This window comes from Marmota monax, unplaced genomic scaffold (genome assembly GCF_021218885.2).
Source record: "Marmota monax isolate L192 unplaced genomic scaffold, Marmota_monax_Labrador192_F-V1.1 WCK01_AAM20220418_F8-fsc00224, whole genome shotgun sequence".
NCBI lineage: Eukaryota > Metazoa > Chordata > Mammalia > Rodentia > Sciuridae > Marmota > Marmota monax.
Genome location: NW_026693937.1, coordinates 1259084 through 1273285, shown reverse-complemented (window position 1 = coordinate 1273285; position 14202 = coordinate 1259084). Strand labels below are relative to the sequence as shown.

Below are 14202 nucleotides of genomic sequence, written 5' to 3'. Positions count from 1 at the left end.
ACTTGGACAACCCGAAATGAATGTGACCCTTAAGGGAGCAGCATCTCAAAGGGCTGGACTACCCAGCCAGGCTAGCATGGAAAAGGACGGATGCTCTCTTCTTGGAATGGGGGATGCATAGCTAGGTAGGGACTGAAGGTAGAAAGAAACTGTCCCCTGACTCAGGAGAACCTGGAACCCCTTCCCTCCACTCACTCAGCCAGTGCCTACTGTGTGTTCCAGCCTCTGCCAGGAGGTGAGAAACCTGCTCTCTGCCCTAATGAGCCCTACAGACACAGTAGGACCAAGATATAAGCTCACAAAACTATGCAGGATCAGGGTTCCACATAGAACTTCTAGGGAGGAAAGGTTAAGGATCTAATTTATACATAGGTATATTTATGTCTATATCTGTATGGCTATATCTATATCTACTCATGTGTGTGTGGTACTGGTGATTGAAGCCAGGGTGCTCTGTGACTGAGTTACATCCTCAGCCCTTTCTGTTTCTTATTTTGAGACAGGGACATGCCAGTGGCTGAGGCTGGTCTTGAACTTACAAACCTGCCTCAGCCTTCTGAGTAGCTGGAATTACAGGGGTGTGCCACCATGCCCAACCAGGTCCATTTATATTTTAAAAGAAGCCTACTGTCTTCACTCACTCAAAAGTTTGGCTCCCCAGTGCTGGAATTTTAGGCCATATGCGGAGGAATTATTTAAGATGGGTTGGGAGTTACTACTGAACTACTGCAAATAGACACACACACACACACACACACACACAGAGAGAGAGAGAGAGAGAGAGAGATGCAAATGTGTTCTACCCTCTTGGACACCTCTCCCTCCACCTAGGGAGGTTTGAGTTATGAATGAATGAAAGCTTTGGTGTGGATGGTTACAACAAACTGTATTCCTTATTCTCTAGCAAGAGTGCTAGGACACCCCCCGCCCTTGAAGGCACACTCATCACCTCCCACAAACACCTGTAGCACTTTTTCTTATGTTTACTCCTCCAGATACCATCTCAAAGCTCAAGGTCAATCCTTCCCATCTAAGCCCCAGTTCCTTGGATCTACCTCCTCCCACCAAGATGGGGTGAAGGTGCCCTTGCAGAGAGGGTAGATAAGAGTAAAGGACATAAGACCTTCCAAAGAAGCTAGGCTTGAGATAAGGAGACAAGCAGGAGTCACTGTAAGACTATTTTTCCTCTTGACCTTATCCTTGACTTTGGGCCCTACCTAGATGGCCCAACTTCTAGGCTGAGTTCAGGGGCATTCTCAGAGCTGGAGAGGAAGCCCCTACCTGGGTTATTCTATTACCTGCAGGTATAATAGAAGTTTGGGGCCAATAGTTTGCTTGAGGCCAACTGGACAGGCTTCTAAGCAAGGCAGAGATGGTAGGGAAGTGCAGGAGTAAGCAAGGCAGCTTGCATGTCCTCTCAGACACTTATGTGGCTTGTAGTCAGGCTCAATAGACATGATGGGCAACCTCAAAGGGAAGGGAAACCATAGAAGTGCAGTCCTTAGTCTGAGGGTGTGTGTTGAAGCCGGGCCTTCTGGCATTCCCTTTGGAGATCTCGACATTTACATTTTAGAAGGAATGATTATTTTGTAGGTCTTTTTGATATCAGCAAGTAGACCAGCACCACCACCCCTCACTGCTCATCTCCCTAAACACCACCAAGCCTCCAGCTGGAGGTGGTAGAGCCTTCCCAGGCTTCAGGAACCTCGAGATGGCCTGGACCCTCTGCGGCTCTAGAGTCAAACTCCTGAGTGTACATCCCCAGATCCAGAGACATGGCTGTTTCATCTGGTTGGTTTAGGGAGGGGGACTGACATGCACGACTTTTCCTGCACATGTGAGAAACGATTATTGCAGGCGCGTGCTGGCTCCATGCCCCACAGAGCATGCCCACGTGACTCCTGGAGGGTCACCTTTGATGTCGGGTGGTATCTGGTGAGTTCCTGTGGCTGCCCAGAGGCCACAGGGCTTCTCTGTAGACGCCAGCCACTCGCTCCTTTGGCCTCCAGTCTCATTAGTGGTAACTCTGCTTCTCTTCCCTAAAATAGGACCCCAGCCGGCAGACCGTTCAGGAATGGACTTGGTGTGCCCCCTCTGTTTGGCCAGGTTTCAAACTCTGGAATAGAGAACAGGGGACTCCAGGGACTAACCCTCCTTCCCATGGAAAACTTGCTTGAGGTTGGGGGTGGAAGGAGGAGGGAGGGCGTGGGGCGGAGGGGGGCAGGAGAAACTGAAGATGCCTGGCTGGGAGAGCAGGGTTAGTGCGGTTGGAAGGGGACCCGCCAGGCTGGCTCCCTCTGAGGCAGTAAGGCAAGAGGATGGTGCAGGCTGAGGAGGTATTTGTGTGAGGAAATTAAAGAGGATCCATATTGACACTGTTTCTGGGACAGCTGGATGGAACTGTGGAACCTAAGCTCCCTCCTTGCTTTCCCAATTGTGTGACCACCCTGTCTGTCTTCTTCCCGTGAGACAGCCTAGAGCGGTGGGAACATTTTCCTTCCCATTGGATGAAGCTGGGTGGCATGTGTCCATCTACCCCTCTAATAGCCCTCTAACTGCCAATTTCCCATCTGCCCATAAAATTCCCAGACCCAGGGGCTTGGGGTGTAGCTCAGTGTAGAGCACCTGCCTAGCTTGCTCCAGGCCCTGGATTCCACCCCTAGTACCACTAAAAAATAAAATCCCCAGACCCATGCACTTGAGAACTTAACCCACAAACACAGAGGTGGCCACTCTCTGGATAAGCCATGTTTAAAATAAATTTTCTCAAACTGCTCCAGGTGGTAAAAAACAAAAGATCCAATTCTGGGTATTTGGGGACTGGCATCATGTAGCCATCTGCCTGCAGCCTGTCCAGGAGCTGGCATGCAGCTAGACAGGGGCCCACTGGGGAGAAGGATGAAATACTCTTTGCCTCTCTTTATGAGTGGGTCAGAGGGTGGGGTTCAGGGCTATGTCCCTGCAGCAAGAAAAAAATTGCATTTCAAGACTTTCAGAGCTAGAGTTTGTGCCAAGCAAGCCAAGCCGAAGCATGGGCTGCAACTGACCCTGACTCCTGTTCTGCCCTCTCCTAGTACACATAGAAGCTGCCTCAAGGAGGCACAGAGAGAAGTGGATCCAGCATACAGGAGATTGAGGCTCAGGTTAGAGAGTGCGGGTAGCATTTGACAGGGAGTTAACCTTGCAGCCAGGCCAAAAAATAAGTTGTTCTGGGCCAGAGGCTCATCCTGGCTTGCCTCGGGGTCTGGTCTCTAATTTTTTGTTCTGCCCCCATCCCACCCCACAAAGGCACATGGGCGCTTGTGATATGAGTGATCTAAATTGAGACGTGCTGGAGAAGAATACATCCCAGATTACAAAGACTACATACACACAAAAGGGAAAATATTAATAATTTTGTATATTGATATATATCGAAATATAATATTTTGGATAAATTGGATTAAATAAATAATTATTAAAGTTAATTTTTAAAAAAATTTAGCATTTTTTTTAGTTGTAGTTGAACACAATACCTTTATTTTATTTATTTATTTTTATGCAGTGCTGAGGATCGAACCCAGGGCCTTGCCAGTGCTAGGTGAGCATTCTACCACTGAGCCACAACCCCAGCCCCTAAGGTTAATTTTTAACCTTTAAAAAATATGACTACAAGAAAAGTTAAAATGACATATACAGCCCACATTGTATTTCTATGGGCCAGCTCTGATTTAAAGGATTTGATCTGAAAGAAGTTAGGACTAATAGCTGAAGGGTCTGAAGAATGCAGGGAGTCCCTGCCCCTAAAACCACCTCTGGACTACTCTGAAACCAGAGTCCCAGGTTTTAATCTTGGGGACTTGGAAGTGGGAGAATATTTTTTAGTATTGTTTTTGATTCAATGATCTTTCAAAACAAAACAAAAAAATCTTCCATTGAAAACTCTTGCCAGACACAGTGGGGCACACCTGTAATCCCAGTGATTCCGAGGCTGAGGCGGGCAGATTGCAACTTTGAGGGCAGCCTTAAGACTTAGTAAGACCCTGCCTCAAAATAAAAAATAAAAAGGGCTGGGGATGTAGCTCAGTGGTGGAGCACTCCTAGGTTAAATTCCCAGTGCCACCCACAATAAATAAGCAAATAAATAAATAAGAGGAGCCAGAAGTCTGGAGTCCCCTCACTGCCTTCTTGATATGAATATGCTTTCTTGGTATATTCATCCACCCACTTTCAGGAAACTTGGCAAATCTCTTTGACAGCTCCTCTTTGCCTGGTCCCTCTCCTCTTCCTTACTATCTCTCTAGGCTGCCCACTCAAGAGAGGGACTGAACCCCAGGACTTCAGGTCATTTCTCCATCAGTAAGAGCATAGGAAAGAAGGGAAACCCTTTTGCTACAGTCCAGGGCAGGCGTGTTTGGGCTGAGAGGCTCATTAAAGCTTTCTAATAAGCAATTAAGTGGAGGGATGAGCCCTTTGGCTGGTCTGGCCGGCCCTCCTCCTGGCAGGGAGTCTGGCAGAGAAAGACTGAGTGGGTGGGCGGAGATGAGACTGGGAGGGGGGTGCCTATTTCCTCCTCCCTTAAATAAAACTGAATAAACAAACAACTCAGAGGGGGCAGTGGCAAAGGCTGAGGCCAGGGCTTCTTCCAGATCTAGGGCTCTGTCAGCTGTCTGCCAGGACTACAGGCAGACTTGGGGAGCAAGGGTACAGTGCAGCCCAGCCACTGGGCACTCAGGCCCTCTGAATTGGGGGCCTTGAGAGTCCAGAGTGGTCATCTATGGACAGGGTCCTCAGCTCTCAGGAGAGTGTGTTAGAGAACACAAGAAGGGCATCCATCATGTCCAGACCTGCTGGGCTTCTTCCATCTGGAGCCAAGTCCTGTCCCAATTGATTCCACTCTGCTCTGGATGTTGCAGAGAAGGGATAACAGGGGAACTATGGGGTCAAACCTGGGGTTCCAAAGTGGAAAGGGGCATCTGATTTCACACCCACTCAACCTACCTGCACAGAGGGAATGGAAGTTTCGGTATCTGCCATGCACAACTCTAGGGGTCCCCATTTACACAGAATGCAGCACGGCTCTAACAGCGGGCCCAGGATCCCAGGGCATCTGCACTTTCCAGTGTCTGATACCGTGTTCTATCTGTGTTCTCCCTGTCCCTTCAGGCTTTTGAGCAACAACAAGATTACTGGGCTCCGCAATGGATCTTTCTTGGGACTGTACCTGCTGGAGAAGTTGTAAGTGCTGGGCATGGTGGGGCAGGCATAGGGGATGCTGGCGCTGGGTGGAAGAGTCACTCTGGGGAGGATAAGGAACGCTGGTTACTGAATGACCCCAGAACCTGCATGGCCTGGTCCTGCCCAGGACTTGAGCACAGAGGACAGAGCAAGGGCTGGTCTGGTAGAGCAAGCAGCTTCCTCACCAGCATCAGCAGAGAGAATTCTCACTGGTCTAGGCAGGGATGGGGCTAAGCGAAGCTCATTAACGCTCTTTAATGAGCAATTAGCTGAGACGACTGAGCCCTTGAGCTGGCCCCCTCCTCCCAGCTGGGGGCCCAGCATGAAAGGGCTGAGGGAGACTTAATGTGACTGAGGCCTCTTTCCTTCTGAAAAACAAATCAACAAACAAAGCCCCAAGGGGGCAGAGTCCTGGGCTGAGAGTGGGGAAAGTTGATCATTTCTAAGCCTCCTCCCCCAGCCCTGCCTGGGTTTAAAGAGTTTAAAGCTGCATCAGCAGCAGTGTGCTTCAGGCTGCCTGTAGGTCCCCAAGAGCCTCCTCCCAGGCCAAGGACCCTCGAGGTCTGGTGGCAACCAGTAAAGTTACTGAGAAGGCGCTCAAGGCTATGGTAGATGGTGTGCAAAAAGAGTGGGGAATGAAGAAGGTCCAACCCCTCAGCCACAGCAAGGTGTTCCTAAGGGCCTGGGTTGGGTGGGATAAGTCCCTGGTGGGACACCTGGCTCAGCCACTTAACCTGCCAGATGAAAGGCTTATACTAACTGCTCCAAATTCCCTGTTCTGTTATCAGGCTCTGGGAACCTCAGCCTGTACTATGGCTTTGGGTCCTTGTTCCCTTCACAGAAGTGAACTGCACCTCCTGTCTCTCCTGGAGACTGATTTTTGCTTTCTCTCCAACCCACAACCTCCTCTTCCATCTCTCTCCCCTCTTGTGAGACTTCTAAATTCCTCCAACAGGGCAGGGTCCTTGGCCCCCTCTACTACTCTTTTGCCTGAAAACTTTGGGTCAATGCAAAGGGCGATGCAAAAGAAGTTGTGAAGGTGCTCTGGAAGCGCCAAAGAGACCACAATCTAGTGGAGACCACAGACAACGCCATAGACATTAGCATTAAGTAGTTGGGGTTTCTTTCTGTCAAGTTCAAAGGAGGCACCAGAAAAGTCTGGGGTGTTCAAGCATAATGGAGATGCAGTTTCTACAGGGCATGGAGTTTAGATCTCTAACATGATGGATGTCTTGGGAAGTAGCCTCTATCCCACCCAGCTCACAGTGGAAGGGAAAGCTTTGTGCCCAAACTCCCACTCTCCAGGCTAGGAGGGAGCTGGATGACCTAGCAGGGATGATGGGAGAGAAAGGGGGCCAAGTCCACATTCAGAGCAGAAAATTGCCATCTGGGGCAGGCTGGGGGCCAGAAAGAGTCTTGGGAGGTGACGGTGGGTACATGCACAGTTCTGAACCCAAGTCCCTCTGACCAGCTGCTCTGCAGCAGTATGATATTGACAAGGACAAAGGGCTGCCTCCGAGTTGCTATATCAAGCTTCACTGGTTGCCAGTAAATTGGGAATGTTTTTATCCTCCCACAAACGCTTAAGCATTTGGGAGCTGGATCCTCCCTTAGAGGGTCCTTCAGGGGTCTTCTGGAGGAAATGAACTATAGCTGCCTCTCCAACCCTTTGCCCAGAGGGCCAGACCTGGCTCAAAGTTCCTCTACCTTCTCAGCACCAGCCAGTGAGTGCTGCTTTAAGTCTCAGGTGGCCACAATTCTTCCCTTCCCATCCATTCACTACAGTCTGTTTCCTACTCCTATCCTTCAATCTGACCAGGATATCTTTTTTTTTTTTTTTTAATGAAAATGAAAAGATAGTCCCTCTCCTTCCCACCCATGCAACGTACTGAATTAGGTTCCTCTCCCTGGCCAGTACCGTACACCCAGGAGACCACACAGCAGGAGCATTCAAAGCATGGGAAGGGATAAGAAACCTGGGAGGACAATCAAGAGACTCCTGAGAGCATCTGTCTCAATGCTGAGCCATGGGAAGTGGGAGGAGTGCGGGCATGAGAAAGGGCAGTAGAGCCGGAATTCCCAACTCAGATCTAAGGGTTTAACCTCAAGTTATGAATCCCTTCATTCATTTTACAGATGTTTGTGGAGCCCTCTCTGTGAGCTAGGCTCTGTTCCAGGCATTGGGTGCCTTCCCCCATGCCACCTACCCTCTACCGATAGGACCCAGGAAACGGCGAATATGTGTATCATATCGTAGGATATGCGTACAAAGAAAAACAAGGCAGGGTAAGGGGATAGAAAGCAAAGGCACAGGGATGCTGCTTTACCTAGTGAGGACAAGGAAGACTTGCTCTTAAGGTGATCGGGACCTGAAGGGATAGAAGCCAGGTAGCTATCTGGAAGAAGGGGTGGAGAGAACAGCCATCATGAAGCCCCTTGGGTCCTGGTGAGCCTGAGAAACAGAAGGACAAGTTAGGTACGGTAGCACACATCTGGAGTCCCAGCTACCTGGGAGGCTGAGGCAGGAAGATTGCTTGGGCCCTAGAGGGGATGGAAATGGAGCTCATTGAAGGAGTACTTGCCTAGCTCGAGCGAGACCCTAGCCTCAATCCCTAGCACTGCAAAAAAAGAAAGAGAGAGGGAAAGAAAGAAAGAAAAAGAAGCACAGTGTGAGTGGGCAGACAGCAAGGGAGGAAGTGGTGGCATCAAAGTCAGGGTGATTAGAAATGGGCATGGGCTCAGGTGTAGGGCCTTAGTTTCCCCACTGTGAAAACACAGGAGCGGGGCAGTGGGTGGGGTGATCTATAAGGAGTATTATTGGTTTAAAATCCCGTGACCCTTGGATGTGTATGATATCCACATTGCTGCTTAGAAGGTTCAGAGCCCACTGATGTGGGTGGGGCCAGGCTTTCAGAAGAGGGGCCCTCTGGGCAGGGGGTGTGTTGTACCACTGCAGGGATGAAGGAGCTGAGTCTGCAACCTGGCTGATTGCCTCCTTACTGATTTTACATCCATCTATATATACATATACACATACACACATGCACGCGCATACATACACATGTGTTTTAAGGAATTGGCTCGCATGATCATGGGGACTGGCAAATCAGGAGTTGCCACAATCTTTTTTTTTTTTTTTTTTTGAGAGAGAGAGAGAGAGAGAGAGAGAGAGAGAGAGAGAGAATTTTAATATTTATTTTTTAGTTTTCGGCAGACACAACATCTTTGTTTGTATGGGTGCTGAGGATCGAACCCGGGCGGCACGCATGCCAGGCGAGCACCCTACCGCTTGAGCCACATTCCCAGCCCATAGTTGCCACAATCTTGAGGCAATAATTCTTGTCCAAGAAACTGCAGTTTTTCCTCTTGAAGCTTTCAACTGATTGTCAACTTCCATTGTCAAAGACAGTCTTTAAGAATAATTACACCTGGCCCAGTGGCGCACTCCCATAATCCTAGTGGCTCAGGAGACTGAGGCAGGAGAATCAAAAGTTCAAAGCTAGCCTCAGCAAAAGTGAGGTGCTAAGCAACTCAGTGAGACCCTGTCTCTAAATAAAATACAAAATAGGGCTGGGGATGTGGCTCAGTGTTTGAGTGCCCCTGAATTCAATCCCCAGTACCCCCCCAAAAAAAAAAGAATAATCACTTTTATTTAATTCAACTAATTGTAGGTGTTCCCACATCTACAAAATATCTTTACAGATTAGTGGGTTTGGTTTTGTTTGTTGTATGTGTATGTGTACTAGGGATTGAACCCAAGGTGCTTAACAACCGAGCCACGTCCCTCCTTTTTAAAATATTTTTTATTTTTAGACGATGTCTCACAAAATTGCTTAGGGCCTCACCAAATTGCTGAGGCTGGCTTTGAACCTACAATCTTCCTGCCTCAGCCTCCTGAGCTGCTGGGATTACAGGCATGCACCACCTTGCCTGGCCTTTTTAAAATTTTTTATTTTGAGACAGTTAAATTGCTGAGACTGGCCTTGAAATTGTGATCCTCCTGCTTCAGCTTCCTGAGTCGTTGGGATTCTAGGCATGCCTGGCTTTTGTTTTGATGAGATGGCATCTTGCCATGTTGCCCAGGCTGGCCTCAAACTCCTGAGCTCAAGTTGTCCTCCTGCCTCAGCCTCCCGAGTAGCTGGGACTACAGTTGTGTGCCTAGCTGGATTCGTGCTTTACTAAACCAGTGAGTACTGTAGCCTGGCCAAGTTGTCACACAAACTGACCCATCACAACCACCATCCCAGAGTGGGGAATGAGGCCCTGAATAACACAGACTCTGTGCCCAGCTCCTGGAGATGCTGAGACAAATGGGGCCTAGGAATTTTTTTTACAGTTTGCAGGCGATTCTCATGCTCATCCGGGGTTGGGAGCCAGTGGACCAGATGACCCCCAGACTGTGGCCTATTCATCACAAATAAGATGCCACAGCCTGGTGTGTAGTTGGTGCTCAGGAAACACTGATCTCTCTGTCCTGTCAGGCTCAGATGTCTAGGCTTGGGCAGGGGAGACCATAGCAGCTTAACATACCACAGTCCACAAGCAGCATGTCTCATGGGAGAGCTGGGATCTAATCTAATAATTAAAATAATAGATTCAAACTGCTCCATGAGGTGTCCACATGGCACAGAGTACCTCAAGCTTTTTTTTTTTTTCTTTTTTTAAACTGGGGATTAAACCTGGGGGGCATTCCACCACTGAGTTACATCCTAGCCCCCCCCCCTTTTATTTATCCCTAGCCCTTTTTTATTTTTTATTTTGAGACAGAGTCTCCCGAAGTTGCCTATGAGGACCTTGAACTTGAAACCTCCTGGCTCGGCCTCCTGAGAGGCTGGGATTACGATACTGTTAGGCCTGAGAGAATGGGTCAGGTGTGCATGTGTGTGTGAGGCAGCACCTTGATGGCCAAGAGTGGGGAGTAGATCTACACGATGTCTATTTTGCAATGCAGGTGCCTGACTGAAGCTGGGGAAGAAGGTAGGCAGGTGATGGTGACAATTGTGTGAGCGCAGGCAGGAAGGCAGGAGGAGGGAGACAGTGGATGTAGAATGGGACTGTCTGGGAGGATCTTATAAGAGGATCCCATTCCAGAGAGGCTAGGGGTGCAGATGAGTGGACCCACCTCTATTAGCTGGGAAAGATGGAACAGAAAAACCTGAAATGGAGCCTATCAGAGGCTGTTAGGGAGGGCGCCGAAGGGCCCAGAAATGCATGAGTCCCTTCCCTGAGCCCTTCTATCTATATCCCATTACCTCATAGTCTGTTTAAGCCTGTGTGTTGCCCAGAAGATTTCTGGGGTAGGGAGGCTTGGGAGTGAATCCTGCTTCTATTGTTTACTCTCTGGGTGCCTTTCCAAGCCTCAGGTTACTGGCCTGGAAAATGGGACTATGAATGACTCCCTGACAGTGCCCCAGACAGCCTGAGTGTTCAGTAAATGGCAGTTCTCTGCCTCTCTGAAGAATTCTAAATTGCAAGGTGTTGCCTGGCCACCTGTCCTTTGCAGAGCTGTCCAGACTTTTCCAGCCTTGTGCACTTGTACAAGCAGTTAGGTGTGTCAGTGCTCCCCCCACCCCTGGGAGTGCTGGGGAATCCAACCCAGAGCTTCACAAAGGCTAGGCTAGCACACCACTACACAAATACCCCCCAGCCAGAAATGTGAGTACTTAAAGTAGGCCGTGACTCATTCCTCTTGTCCCTCCTCAGTCGGGATCCTCCACCAAGCACATACAATGGGGAGCAAGCCACCAGAAGACTTTTCAAGGGGTCTGAGGGTGTTCTGGTCACAGTGAGATGCCCCTAGACTACGAGTCAAGGAGGCCACATTTCAGAAAGCTTCCAGAAGAGTCCAAGGTAGCTAGGTAGCAGTGCTCTAGAGTATGTGGATCTGTGTGGACACGGGCCCCCAGAGGCTGATGCAGAGGCTGGAGGAAAGGGCCTGGTGAGGGAGGCTGGTCAGACCCGGGGATGATTTGTCATTGCCTAATGAGATTAATGAGCCCCAGGGGCTGGTATGCAGCGGGTGCTGGGGCGCTCATTAGAAGCAGATGCTCATGGGAATGAAGGCAAGTGGGGGCGTGGGGTGGAGGGCGGGCACACTCACACGCCAGGTGGTTTCCATTAATCTGTAGGCGGAGCCAAGGGTGAGGCCTGGGGCTCTGTCCCTCCCTCTAGTTCCCATCCCCGCCAAACTGGGGAGGAATGCCACACAGAAGCTGGGGCACAACTGATGTTCATGGAGGAAGGTCGACAGGTTCTAGGACAGCCCTATTGTTTGCTGGGGGAGCCCCAATGTCTGGCACAGTGTACGTGCTGAATACATACCTGTTGGTTGACATCAGAGACAAGAGCCCCTGCCCCCCCCCCTCCGCGCGCGCAGATTGGGGGATGGGAGTGAGGCTGGGACCATCCTTTTTCCTTGGGCCCCAGAGTCTCCCTTTCTCCTCTCCCCAGACAACCTCTATACCTGCAGGGGTGTTCTGGCTCTCTTCACAGCAGCCCACACTTTCTAAAGAACCCTGGAAATCTCCTAGGGCCCATGGCAAGCTGCTCTGTGGCCTCCAAACCTATAATTTGGTTTTCAAACCCACAAGCAGGGAGGTCTGTGGGGGCCAGAGGGAGCCAATTTGGTGCTGCCCCATCCTGAGTGAACATGGGTACACACACACACACACACACACACACACACACCATTAACTCACACACTCTTAACAGCTCTAATGGGGTATAATTTATATACCATAACTTCACCCATTTAAAGTACACAATCCAATGTTTTTTAGTATATTTTACAGAATTGTGTAATCATCCCCATAATCTAATTTTAGAACATTTTCATCATCCACAAAAGAACTCTTGAATCATTAGCCCTCACTCCCCATTCCTCCACTGGCTATTCCCCAGCACTAAGTAACCACTAATCTACTCTCTGTCTCTATAGATTTGCTTATTACAGACATTTCATATAAATGGAATCATATAACACGTTACATTTTTAAAATTGGACTCTTGCACTCAGCATAATATTTTCCAGATTCATCCGTGTTTTAGCAGGTATCAGCACTTCATCCCTCTTTATGGCCTAATAATATGCCATTTGAATAGTCCACTGGCTGTTGACCCATTTATCAGTTGGCTGACATCAGTTGATTGACATTTGAGTGCTTTCTTCTTTGGGGCTATTATGAATAATGCTGCTAGGAACTTTCGTCTACTAGGTTTTTTGTTTATTTATTTTATTTTGTTTTGATAATGCTGGGGGTTGAACCCAGGGCCTATAGCATGTGAGGCCAAGTGATCTGCCACTGAACTATACCCCCAGCTCATCTACTGGTTCTTGTGTGGATATTTGTTCTCTTCTCTTGGATGTATACCTAAGAAACAGAAGTGCTGGGTCATATGGTTACTACAATTGCCAAACCATTTTCTAAAGTGACTTTTCCATCTCCGCACTCCACAGCCTCATCGATACTTGCTATTTGTCCTCCCCCCTCCCTTTTTTTTGCAATACTGGGATGGGATTGAACCCAGGACTCAAGAATGCCAGTATGGGGTTCAACTGAGCTACATCCCCAGCTCTTTTTACTTATTATTTTTTAATTTTTTAAAAAATTCAGACAGGGTCTCACTAAATTGCCGAGGCTGGCCTTAAACTTGTGATCCTTGGCCTCCCTGAGTAGCTGGGATTATAGGTGTGCATCACCACATCACAACTGTCTTATTTTATCATAGTCATTTTAGTGGATGAAGTGGCATCTTATTGTGATTTTGATCTGCAGTTCTCTTACAACTAAGTGATGTTGAGCCTCTTCTCATGTGTTTATGGCCGTCTCTATGTCTTATGCTGCCCAGGCTGGCCTTGAACTCCTGGGCTCCAGCAATCCTCCTGCCTCAACCTCGCAAGTATCTGGAACCACAGGCTCACATTACCACATGAGTTCTTTGAAGAAATGTTTTTTAATCATTTGCCCCCCTTTTTTTTTCAGCTGGGTCATTTGTCTTTTTTAAAATATCTATTGTTTTAGTTGTAGATGGACATAATATCTTTATTTTATTTATTTATGTGGTGCTGAGGATCAAACCCAGTGCCTCACACATGCTAGCAAATGCTCTACCACTGAGCCCCAGCCCCAACCCCGGGTCATTTGTCTTTATTATTGAGTTGTAATCTTTTGAAATCCCAAGAAGTATTATACATGTAACTCTATAATCCCTTTCAGGAGTGATAGTGCCCTTTGAGATTTTCAGGAGATCAAAGTCACAATCCCTTTTGGATAGAAGTTCCTGATCAGATATCTAATTTGCAAACATTTTCTCTCATTCTGTGGTTGGCTTCTACTTTTTTGAAGGTATCCTTTAAGGTATAAATGTTTTTTATTTTTTTATGCCCAATTTATCTTCCATTTTATTGCTTGCGCTCATACACTGACGCTTACATGTTCCAGTTCCCAAGCTGCTATTTTCCTAAGAAGGGCAGAGGGTGTTATTGTTCCCAGGAACTCTCCCTTCGCGTCTACCTTAGGGCATTCTCCTCCACAGTGACACAGATACATGGATGGAGTGTGCCTGGTGTCCAGGGAGGGGGAACATAGACCAGGTAGAGGGGAGGGTAAACTTAACCCATGCTGCATCTTTCCAAGAACAGGGCTCTGAGGAAGCAGCCAAAGCATAAGAGATTCCACATCATAGAAACATCTGTGCGTCCTTGGACTGGCTACTTTATCCTTGTGACCTCACCTAAGAAACGAAGGGATCAGCTTAGACAATCCAGAGCAAGGGTCCTTAACATGGGTTCCACAGTGTTAGGCAGGCTGCATTTTTTGGGATAGGACTCCAGGGCCTTCATCAGATTTTCCAAAGGATACACTAAACAAGAAATGTTCAGAATAACTAGTCAGTCAGGGCCTTGCAGACCCCCCCAAAACATCCAGATTCTGTGGTCACGTTTCCTTCTGTCCCTCAGGGTACATACAGCCTCAGAGTTGCTTC

The 14202-nt window shown here is 48.4% G+C and overlaps 1 protein-coding gene across 2 annotated transcripts in view; it reads left to right on the top strand.

The window, feature by feature from the left end:
• Positions 1–14202, top strand: part of Adgra2 (adhesion G protein-coupled receptor A2) — a 38485-nt gene that overhangs the window by 7291 nt on the left and 16992 nt on the right. For both annotated transcript variants that reach the window (XM_046463815.2, XM_046463814.2), the window contains exon 2: positions 5146–5217. In XM_046463815.2, coding sequence (XP_046319771.1) covers positions 5146–5217 — 72 coding nt within the window. The remainder of the gene's footprint in view (positions 1–5145; positions 5218–14202) is intronic.